At 36.6% G+C, this 11,187-nt stretch overlaps 1 protein-coding gene across 5 annotated transcripts; it reads right to left on the bottom strand.

The window, feature by feature from the left end:
• Positions 1–5,055: 5,055 nt before the first annotated feature.
• On the bottom strand, positions 5,056–10,961 carry EPGN (epithelial mitogen). Of its 5 annotated transcripts, none has more exons than XM_061191474.1 (5): positions 10,919–10,961; positions 10,309–10,398; positions 7,418–7,538; positions 6,534–6,686; positions 5,056–5,110 (listed from the first exon to the last, which is right to left on the bottom strand). In XM_061191474.1, exons 1-5 carry the CDS (start codon positions 10,959–10,961, stop codon positions 5,056–5,058), a joined length of 462 nt encoding a protein of 153 aa, XP_061047457.1. The 5 variants fall into 5 exon arrangements, with proteins under 5 accessions (XP_061047457.1, XP_061047458.1, XP_061047460.1 ...); XM_061191475.1 differs by having other exon boundaries at positions 6,660–6,686; XM_061191477.1 differs by having other exon boundaries at positions 6,660–6,686; positions 10,336–10,398.
• Positions 10,962–11,187: the final 226 nt, after the last annotated feature.

The following is an 11,187-nucleotide window of genomic DNA, read 5'->3' as shown; positions in this document are numbered from 1 at the left end:
GGGTTTTTATACTAAAACATCTTGATTTCTAAATATGGGCTTGATTTAAAACAAACATCATGAAAGCCAAAGGAAATATGCCTGTGGACTGGATCTGCCTTTTAGGCTGCACATTTTCAACATATGACTTTCGACCAGGAAGGGAGTGTGGAGGTCATCTCTAGAGTATAACTTCTTCACTTAACAGACAAGGATAGCCTGTCCAAAGGGCCCCAGCAAAGTTAGATAATCATACAGCCAGACTAGATCACAGGTCCTTGAAGTGTCCATCCATTGCAGATTTTTTTTTAATGTTGCTTCCAGTTTTTGCCCCAAGCTGGACCACTACCATTGACTTTTTCTCTAAGGTATATATGGCACTAGGGTAGGATTGAGAGTGATGTGTTGGAAGGAGGTTGATGAGATTTTCCTATAGATGTGAACACCACTCACTCCTCATCTCATTACCAAAGTGAACCAAGAGTGTACCAGTTAGGATAACACTGGTGCCAGCAAACCCTTGTCCACAAACAGGGATCAAGTGTTCCCAAATGACCACCTCATTCTCTATGTCCTGAGGATAAACCAGGGTTCATTTACAGTCTAAAGTCTCTCCCCAGACTGTACATTCAACTGTCAACAGGCACTTGAAGCTTGTTCTGGCCCCACCCTAAGGAAGATATGCATATTTTAATAATCTGCAGATGACAGCAGGGAATTTTTGTGATTGATCCATGACAAAGGTCATTATTTTATATATTTTAAAGAAAAGAACTTTTTTAATTTGTATACAAGTCTCTTGGGTATATCTCCAAGCTCATCAAGAAACCAACCCCCAACACTAGTATTTCTCATAAAATATTGGGAAGCATTATCATCTGGGGTTTAGATGAGGGACTTTGGCATTAGATCTATCTGGTTCATGTCTAGGCTCCACCACTTAAAGGCTATGTGACCTTGAAAAAGTGAATTGCCTTCTCTAAGCCTCAATTACATATAGGTGTGGATTAATTAAAACAAAGCTAACAATGCTTTTCAAATATTATAAGTGCTTATAAATGATAGCTATATTACACTATTACTTCAACTTGCTTTGTGAAGAGACTTAATATTGAATCAATATTTTTGTGCAATTTAAAAAATCTATATATGCCATTTTTTCCCAGAAAGATGGGAAGCCTAATTAACATTCTCTTAACACTGCTAGTTTGATACCTGCTTGGCTATGGTCTTAACGGAATTTCAATCTAAGTGACTTATGCTCCAATATTATCTGAGACATAGAAATTACAAAGAAAGGCCATGAAGTATAGAGATAAGACCCGATTAAACAATTCAGTTCTTGTTACCATATCATCGCATTCCTAATCTTTAGGAGATGCTTCTCTGGAAGCTGTGGGTGTTGTCCAAATCTATAACAGCCCTCATGTTTAGTTTTGGCAGAGGAGTGAAATGTCCAGATGGGACACATTTATTCATGTGGGTATTCTCAAGGAGTCTAGCCTTTGAATTCTTAGGATATTAACTACTTAGGCCCTTGTACTCTGAGTTGTGCATTCATTGAACATCTCACAGAAATTTGGAGCTGAATTTGGAAGATATGCTTCTGAATATGCTACTGACTAGAGCTGTGCTAAAAGGTTGGACAGAAATGTGGACTCATGCAGATTAGCAGTGCCAGGCTCACAAATTAAATTTCAACACTTCCAGCTCATCTTGGCAACTGCTAATATCCTGATGTCATGCAGTCATGATGTAAGCCAGAAAGAGTGGTATTTTGCAACAGAGAGATTCTGGTAACCCTTCCCATGAGTATGAGTTGTAGGATATCAATATTTATATCATACCACAGAATGTGTTACAGTTTGTAAGACAGAGAAGTTAAATGGTTTACTCATGTCCTCTGTGGCGAATCATCCTAAGTTCAACATCAAAAGGTTAAATTACTCATGTTTGCCTTGTTATTTCCTTCAGACATTTTTTTTTCAATTACATATAATGAATAGAAATCTTCTTGACGTCACCAAAATAGATGTTTCAAAATTAAGGGTTGTATTGTGCCAGGAAACACTAAAAGATGGACTGTGTTATGATTTCATCTACTTTCCAACATTATAAAAACATAATTATATAGAAAAGTAATTTGGAGAAAGAAGATACAATAACAAGCAGTTATAATTCCCTTTTTGTAAATTTACTCACTCAAGCATGACTGAAGTTATAGTGTTTGCTCCCACCGCCATTATGCTCCAAAAGGCTAACTAATGACTCACTCATGAATATTGATGACCTAAGAATGTGTTCTCAAGAACTGAAGGGCAGACACAGGAAGGAGACAAAATGAGAAATAAAAGAAATTGATGAACCCCTTGGCCCGTTTGATTTAGTCAAAGATGCCAGAAACATGTTCTCATTTCTTTCCTAAATGACCCACCTCACCTAATAGCTGAAAATGTAGTTCTGATGCCAGGGCTTCACTGGTAGGCTTTTTTCAGGGTCTTATTGCATATAGGAAAAAATAGAAAATGAAAAATTTGCAGAACATCTTATACTTACGCATTTTCCTACTTAAGGCCTGCTTACATATGTAAATATTGCCATAGGAATGCCAGGGATTCCTTCCCGGAAAATGAACTCTAGGAGTTTATCACAAGATTCTTTTGTATGACGGACCATAAACAGATGGCTTCTCGTGAGCTACACTCTAAATTTCCATATACGTAGGGACTTTCCTGGTGGCGCAGTGGTTAAGAATTCGCCTGCCAATGCAGGGGACGCTGGTTCGAGCCCTGGCCCGGGAAGATCCCACATGCCGTGGAGCAACTAAACCCCTGAGCCACAACTACTGAGCTTGCGCTCTAGAGCCCACGAGCCACAACTACTGAGCCCACCTGCCATAACTACTGAAGCCTGCACGCCTAGAGCCTGTGCTCCGCAACAAGAGAAGCCACTGCAATGAGAAGCCCGTGCACCGCAATGAAGAGTAGCCCCCACTCGCCGCAACTGGAGAAAGCCCGTGGGCAGCAACGAAGACCCAATGCAGCCAAAAATAAATAAATAAATAAATTTATAAAAATAAATAGATAAATAAATAAATTTCCATATATGTAGTCTCACTGGGTGGATTTTATAATGTTAATATATACTCTTCCACAGGTGAAAAAAATTGAATTTCTATTGGTTTTATGTTTTGGTTTACTTTTTGGTTTGGCATTCTGGGAATTTTAATTTGTTGATTAATATCAATTCAATTATGTTTACATTTTAGAAATATTTATAGACAGCAAATATTTATAACTTTTTAGGTTATCGCCTCCCCAGACTCAACCCTTACTTCCTCTTCTTTTCATTGGGAGGCAGTCCTTAATTAAGCTTTAGTGTTTCTTCCTGGACTCTACCCAGCTTTTTAACACCTTTTTGAAATGCTCAGGAAAAGCCTAGCTTTCTAGGTGCGGTCACTGGAGTCACTGGGAGGAACCTTCATCTCCCCACTCCTTGGTATGATGTAACCTCTGCATACTTTGTGAGGTCATGCAGAAAGTGCTGACCTGCAATTCATCTGCATTAAATTCCTTCTGAAGGAAAAACGAAGCAAGTGAAATGCCTTCTATTCAAAGGAAAGCAGAACGTAGTTTTGTTTAGAAGTGAATGAAAAGTCACAACTTAATATAAGAGAAAGGCTTGCTACTAGGCTACCATTGTAAGAATATTCATGTTTGATCTTTTTTTAACCCATCTCATGATCAAAATTATTTTGCTTATCTACACCACAATAGAAAAAAGTCCACAGTCTTAGATTGAATCTAAAAGAAAAATGGTAGATACTATTATTTTTAATTTCATGTTTTACTTCCTTTAAAAACAAATTCTTAAGTTATTATTTTACAAACCAAATAATAAAATATACACCTAAGATGATATCCAGTGGGGTGAGAGGTGAGGTCGGGGACAGAGATGGAGTTGAGAGGTGGAAAATTTTCTCTCTTCTGTCACAATCAAATTTTAGAGCTAGAAGGACCTTGTAGAAACTGATCAAAGCCCAAAGAAATTAAGCGACCTGAACAAGACTATTCAAATTAGGTGGAAGAACTATGATTAGAGAGGAAGGACCCTAATTCTCAAATTGTTATTTCTACCAATATTTCGTTTTCTCTCCCTCTGTGCAAATCTTCTCTCCGGTACCCAGAAATGGTAAAGAAAATTTCCACCCGCTGTTGGCTGGTAGAAAATTCTTATGTCAAGTTCTTCAGTTTCTATTTCAGAGCCAATTGTAGAATTTTATTTGTTAGTAGAATTTTAGAATTTCAGTCCAAATAGATAATCGCCAGGTAATTCCACTAACAATAGGAGAAAGTGATGAACATAAGCATTCGGGGACCAGTGAGTCCAACACAAAATTTTATAATCCATGCAGAAACAAAAACGTTTTGCCTCCTCAGGGCTCAGTATCCAGATAGCTTTCAGTCATCAGAAACTCTTTAGCTTATTCCATATTTCACAGTGTTGTCACAAGTTGGGTATGATTATGTTTGCCTTGGACATTCCATTTCTTTTCTCTAGCTTAGACTTCAATCATAAGTTTGGTTCACTGGAGGTGCCATAATACTGATCTCATCTGAATAGCACATTCTTTTAGACACCATGAAAGCATCATGTTTGGGATTTGGTCTGTAGAGCAGTGGTCCAGAATCCTGGTAGCAAGCATAGTGAAGAATCCAAGCTTGGCATTGCTTTGGCTGGCTGCAAGGTTGATAATTATTCCCATGAAAATTCACATCTGACATAGTCAGAAGCATAAAACTCAGTCTCTCTGCAGTGAGAACAATAATCACACAACAGCAACAAACCCAGAGTAGAACTGTGAACTTGATTTCTGTCACTGTACCTTGTTCCCTTGGCTCCCATGGCACTTTAAAAATAGCAAAGTCTAAGGACCAATGTTGAAATTTATTCTCTTGTTTCATCATGATCCCAACTTTCTAGTCAGCTTAGGAAGTTTTGTTGTTTCACTTGAAAATTTCAGTTTTGGGCCCACTGATTTTCACCAATGACTCACGAAAATTTCTTCCAAAGGCCTCATAGTGGTCTTCCTCCGGAACAGACGTTGTAAGGTGATTTCAATTTCAGACACCTAAAACAGAGTATTGTTTTTCATATGAGTTTGACTGCTGTTTGTATAGCTTATTGAGGATTATATAAATGCTCTAGTGTAGCAATTGCTCTTGGTATCCCACCCATATCCTCTTTACCCACTGGTATACCCATCCCCCAGCAGTTGTGGGTGTTAATAAGGCTCATAGCACCATCCTTCTCTAGAAGATTGTCCTCAGCCAAGAGAGGACTTTGCCTGAAGATTCCTAGGAGATTCCAAGCCCCTGCCCCTTACCCTGCCAGGAGCACTCTGACACCCATGCCTGATGACGCTGGGTACTACAACCAAGATCCCTCACCTTCTTGGGATGGGTCAGCGATGCCAGTCATGTTCTAGGTCTCCCTTTGGAATCAGGTTGAGGATAGACTTCATCTAAACTACATCTTTGCTTACCTTCTTCCTCTGTTCTAGCTTTCCTACTTCATTACAGATTTCACCTTTGAGCATTCTCTCGACCAGTCATCACTCAGTCAGGAATCTCTATCTTAGGTTCAGCTTCTAGGGAACCTGATCCCAGACAGCTGTCTTGTTAATATTAAAAGGTCTTACTTCCTTTTTTATTTTCTTTCTTAGTCTCTTAAGCAACTGATATAACAGATTTTATATCAATTGATCCACAATTGATATAACAGATTTTATTCTCTCTAAGATGCAATTATTAAGCAAACAATTTTTTTTAACGTTGTACAGTAATTTTTGGTCATTTTAAAAATGACAACTTAGTTAATAGAGGACAGCAAGGGAAATGTATTTATACCTTTTCTTTAATGTATATCACATTATTTCTTGACTTTTCCCTATACATGGATTAAAGGAAAAATTACCAGTGTGGAAAAGCCAGAAATAATGATAAATAATTAATGCACGAGTAATTTATACTTAGTGGATCAAATTTATCTTGTTTAGCTTTTAGCAGTAGACAGTATCTCCTGAATATACCCTCAACTAATGTCTGGGAAGAAAATGGCCCACATTTATCACACATTTTCATTCATTTAATACTCATATTTTGATTTGTCCATTCAACAAATATTTACTGAGCGTCTATGGTGTGCCAGACATGGTATTTGACACCATATAACTGTGCACAAAACACATTAATCTTTACCCTTGTGGGCCGACTGTCCTACACATTTATAACTTTGATGTAGGCAGACAGAGTTGGGGATGAAGGGAAACTGTAAATTGGAACTATCCTATTGCAACTGTGGGTAAATTTTTACCTCTTGTCTGGGTTTATGAGAAAAGGCATCAAAACAAATATGCAGGAACTTGCCAGATTTACAGCCATATTTTCACTAAAAAATTATATATGTCAGTGCCTGGTACATTGTAGGGGCTCAGTGAATATTTGTCAAATGAATGAGTATCTAGTGACTTCATAATTTGTTTTTTTTCGTACCTCTTTCTTAGGTAGCAGTAAAAAATAACAAGAAAACCACTTAATAATAATCCAACGCCAATCCCAATTGCAATGTATTTTTCATAAGAATCCACAGCATATGAAGTTAAGGTCAAGTGCTCACACCTTTCTCCAGTATAACCAGTAAAACACCTTTAAAAAAAGAAAAGAATGTATAATTTTAAAACTCATTATGATAGAAACACAAATGACAAATTTCGAAGAATGAAAAAAATTTAATAAAAAGTGATTTAAATTAAAGAGGCCAATACCAAATGAAAGCCAATCTATTAAATGTATTGAAGAAACCGTGTATTTTACAATAATCATTTGATTAAGACCCCATATTAATGCAACTTCCCTCATTGGTAGGAGGGAAAGGTAGGACCCTTGCATGAGTTGATCTAGAAAATTGTTAACCTACTCTTTCATAGGAGGATGCTGGGCAAATCAATGATCATAAAAATGGTATCTCAGTTGATCTAGAACTTTATATTCCTGAAGTGTTTTTGCCATAGTCTGTTTCATTTTATCCTGTAATCTATCCGTAAAAACTTGGAAACATCTTTGCATGTTGTTAAAAGTTGATTTGGATTCAGTAGTTTTGAAGTACAGTGTGAGCTTCTTCATTTCCAACAAGCTCCCAGGTTATACAGATGCTGCTAATCTAGGAACCATATTTTTGAGTAATGAGAACTAGGTAGGTTAGAAAAAGACTCCTTAGATATTCAAATACAAAGAGCATTGGTGAATCACGTTCAGATCATGTACCTTTTTTACTAGATAAGATGGAGGCGTGTGGAAATGTTGTGAAACACCATGTGAAAGGAGGCATACGTTCTCCTTCTCCCATCTCTAGGGCTTGGGAAGTTCTTTGCAATTACCTGCAGATGGCTTTCTCCAGCTCATGGTGGAATGCACAAACACCATTGATGCAGTAACTATGGTGGTCTTCCAGGCAAGGATGTGAGAGCCTCAACGCTATGGGTCCTTCTGTGTAGCCAGCTAGAAAAAGGAGATACAGTGTTAACAGATGAGGTGGGTCACACTTCCACAGTAGATTTGTAACACATATACAAAAAGACCTTTAATTTTAAGAATATTCTTTGAGTGCTCTGTCATTTGAACTATTGATCGATTCCTTTGACAGGTTATATTTACAAAGGTTGGGTTAATATCATCTAAGACATATTAATGAATTAGGGGCTGGAGGTGGATTGATGATCATTCCATTCTTTGGAAACTGTGTAATAAGATATAGATACAAGTTTGCCAAAAGGTGGCAGCATTGATTCTAGTCTTAGCATGCTGTCCTGAGCAAGGCTTCCCAAATATATGCCTGGATACAAATGAAATAATACAATTTTTTTCACCTGGATACAAATGAAATAATACAATTTTTTTCATTCTCCCCTTTACACCTGAGAAGTAGCACTCAGGAAGATTTGGATTTATGGTTGGGAGATAATGAACTTGATTTCTTTTCATTCCCCAGAGAGGAGTGAGATGAGAATCCCCCCTTTTTCTTATGCAGACTACCTTAAGTAGCTAATGGAAAAGGGATTGTTTTCCCTAACTGATTTCAGAAGAGGTATTGTTATGACCTATAGGTGAAGCCAGAAACAACTTATGGCTTAGGCTTAACATAGCTAAGACAATACCTTCAGATGTTAATTAGAAAATTTACTCAGTTAAGAGGCATTATGATATTGTGGGAAAAGCCATGGAGTTGGAATTAGAAAACCTGGGTTTTGATTTCTAGCTTTAACACTATGCAAATGACCACACTTGGCGAAACCTTTGTGGTCAAGTGTCCAGAAGCCTCTTTATTGGAAACTTCCCTTTGGGAAGCTGTACTGTGGCAAAATACATAGATTTCAGGATGCTCATCCTTCATTCCTTGATGTACTAAAGACATATACCTATACTATCCTTGAGGTTTATGCAGTGGGAATGACAAAACAGCATAAATGAGTCCTTTTTAGTATACTTTAATTACTGATTCTTAAATTCTTCACAAGAAGAATTAGTGGCATTTTATTTTTGTCACTGTTATGAATAAACATATCTCCTCAACCTTAGTTATCATATTATATTATATTCACCTTGCTAAGTAGATTAAGAGAATCATACTTATTTGTTTTCAGGAGAAAAAGATCTAAAAAGGCATACTTATTTATATTGAAAATACTAAATCTTTAGGTACTAAGTCACCAACAAGATACTGTTATATAACTTCATTTTGGTTGAGAACACACAACATTACCTTAAAATTCATATTCGTTTTGTTAAATGTGGTATAGTAAATCTAATTTCTCATCTTGATAATTAATTCTAAGGCAGTGGGAATTTCTCATTATAAACTGTGCTAGGTTCTTCCTACTTCAAGATTAAATAAGTTCAGTTAACCAAGCCTGAACCAGGACTTACTAGAAAATGTGAGAATTGAGAGAAGACATTTACAAAGAAAGAATATACTAGAGACTCATCTTTCCTCTAAGGAGAAGAATATTAGTTATAACTTCATGAAACTTGCCTGAGATACTGGATTCAGATTTTTAAGTTAAATGAAAAGCAGGGAACTAAAATTCACCCATCAAGAAAGCAAAGAAAAACTACTGAAGTGATATATTCAATCCCTTTTGTCCATAATTATTACCTGTAACTTGGAGAATTTGACTTGCAGTTCACTATTAGGGAAGAAAAAAGTGGTGATGGGCACACCGTTATGTCACTGCACTGAGAGGAAACTGTACTTCTTTAATTCTCTACAGTATTCTCTCTCAACAAAGATGTTTTCTCTTTGTTTAAAGGCTCAAAAGACATGAAGAATTTGGCTAAAAGTTATTCTAAAAGCCACACTAATTTTAATTTGCAAATTGATATATATTCAAAAATTCAAATGAGCAAAATATTTTAAGCAAATTTTTTAAATTTAAAATTATTGGTGAAATGAAGAATACTTAAATATTACTATCGTTCATATTCAGAAACAAAATATTTAACTTGATCTTCTTTTACTTGCCTGCCTCTGAGAGCAAGATATGGTGTCTCTTTGGTCCTAAGTCACAAAGCCCATCTTCACATCAGGGGGTGGCATGTGATTTGTGTGAGAATCACAACCACCTGATACACAGGTCTTGGCAGGTAACAAGTTTCCCAAGTTCACCTCTAAGAGTTCAAAGAGGTTGGAAAAATGCTGATGCTCAACAGTGGCCAGAAGCTATTTTAATAACAATAATAAAATATATCATCACCATCAACAACAAAAATTGGATACAAGTGGTTGGGAGGTATAGCATATACTAAAGCAACAATAAAAGCCCCCAAAGACAAGAAAAAAGGTCTTTCCAAAGATGAGGGAAAGTGGATTAAGGCTTCATCTGGTAGCCATAATTTATTTGGCTGCAAAGCTCACAATCACAGATCACAGTATAAAGTCACTCATCAAGAATGCCAAAATAGGGACAAACTGCTTCTAGAAGCACATGGGTTATTGGGAACCCAGCAGGAATCAGGCAGAAAGTGTGGCACGTTTCACATCCAGGACAGTAACTGAAAACAGCTTTTTCTCATTTGCTTCACTTCCTCCTTTTAAAAAGACAATTCTTTGCTGACACATTTACCTACTTCCATTTAACAGCATCCTGATGAAAGATTGTCTAATAATAAAATATATATTTAAAAATTTCCAGTGTCGCTTTTATCACAATCCAAATTTCTCTCAAACATTAAAAAAAAAGTCACTTGAAATACAAAAGTGTGAAGAAAATACCTTCTGTTTTGTTAACGGTCCAGTTACTTTGCTGGGTTGTGATTGGGGGTGCTACAGTCCTGGCTGCCTCTTCAGTCAATGCTGTCACAGCTGTGTGAAAGGGGGTGGGGGGGGAAGGCATCTTTAGCAGGTGAGCGTCCTTCTACATACAAGCAACAGATCAAAAGTTGTTCTATCTAGTCCCACATCTGTTCTATTTTTAATTCATTTACATTTGAAATCCATAACCTGACAAGGGCAGTTTCCTGATAGTTTCTCATGTATATCAATTCCACTGCATTATAGTTAGAGAAAGTAGAAACACATTAATTATTAAGAGGAAATACATTTTATAAACTCATTCAATCACAAGGACGCTATCATATCATATGTATCAACTACTCTTCAATTGTATAGAACAAACAATATAAAGATCTCAGAAAAAGAGGTGTCAAAATATGTTAAAAGAGGAACATACATTACATAAGAAACTAAATTAATTCACAAATTCCTTGCTTGGATCTTTGTCATGAAGAACAACTGCTAAAAGCCAACTCCTCACTAATTCAGATAAATCCTATTCACATTTTACAATGACACAAAATTAACACAACAAAAAGAAATGACATACCATTGAATAAGAAATAGACTGATATTGAAACTCCGAAAGCCATTTCTTGCACTTGTTAAGAGTATCTTGCTCTTATCCTCTTAGAATGACGGGTGGAAGGTTTTTATTGAGCTCTCGGAGGCTTTCTTGCATTTATATTTCGTGAAGCGTCATCTGGCAGTTCTTACCAATCAAAAAAATATGTCTTTCTGGCAGCAGCTTGAAGCCTTGAGGCGTTCGCATACTTGTTTAGGATACCTGTGTTATCTAGCAGTGTGATCAAATTTTCT

Source organism: Eubalaena glacialis, chromosome 5, assembly GCF_028564815.1.
Source record: "Eubalaena glacialis isolate mEubGla1 chromosome 5, mEubGla1.1.hap2.+ XY, whole genome shotgun sequence".
Lineage (NCBI taxonomy): Eukaryota > Metazoa > Chordata > Mammalia > Artiodactyla > Balaenidae > Eubalaena > Eubalaena glacialis.
This window is presented reverse-complemented; position numbering and strand designations above follow the sequence as displayed.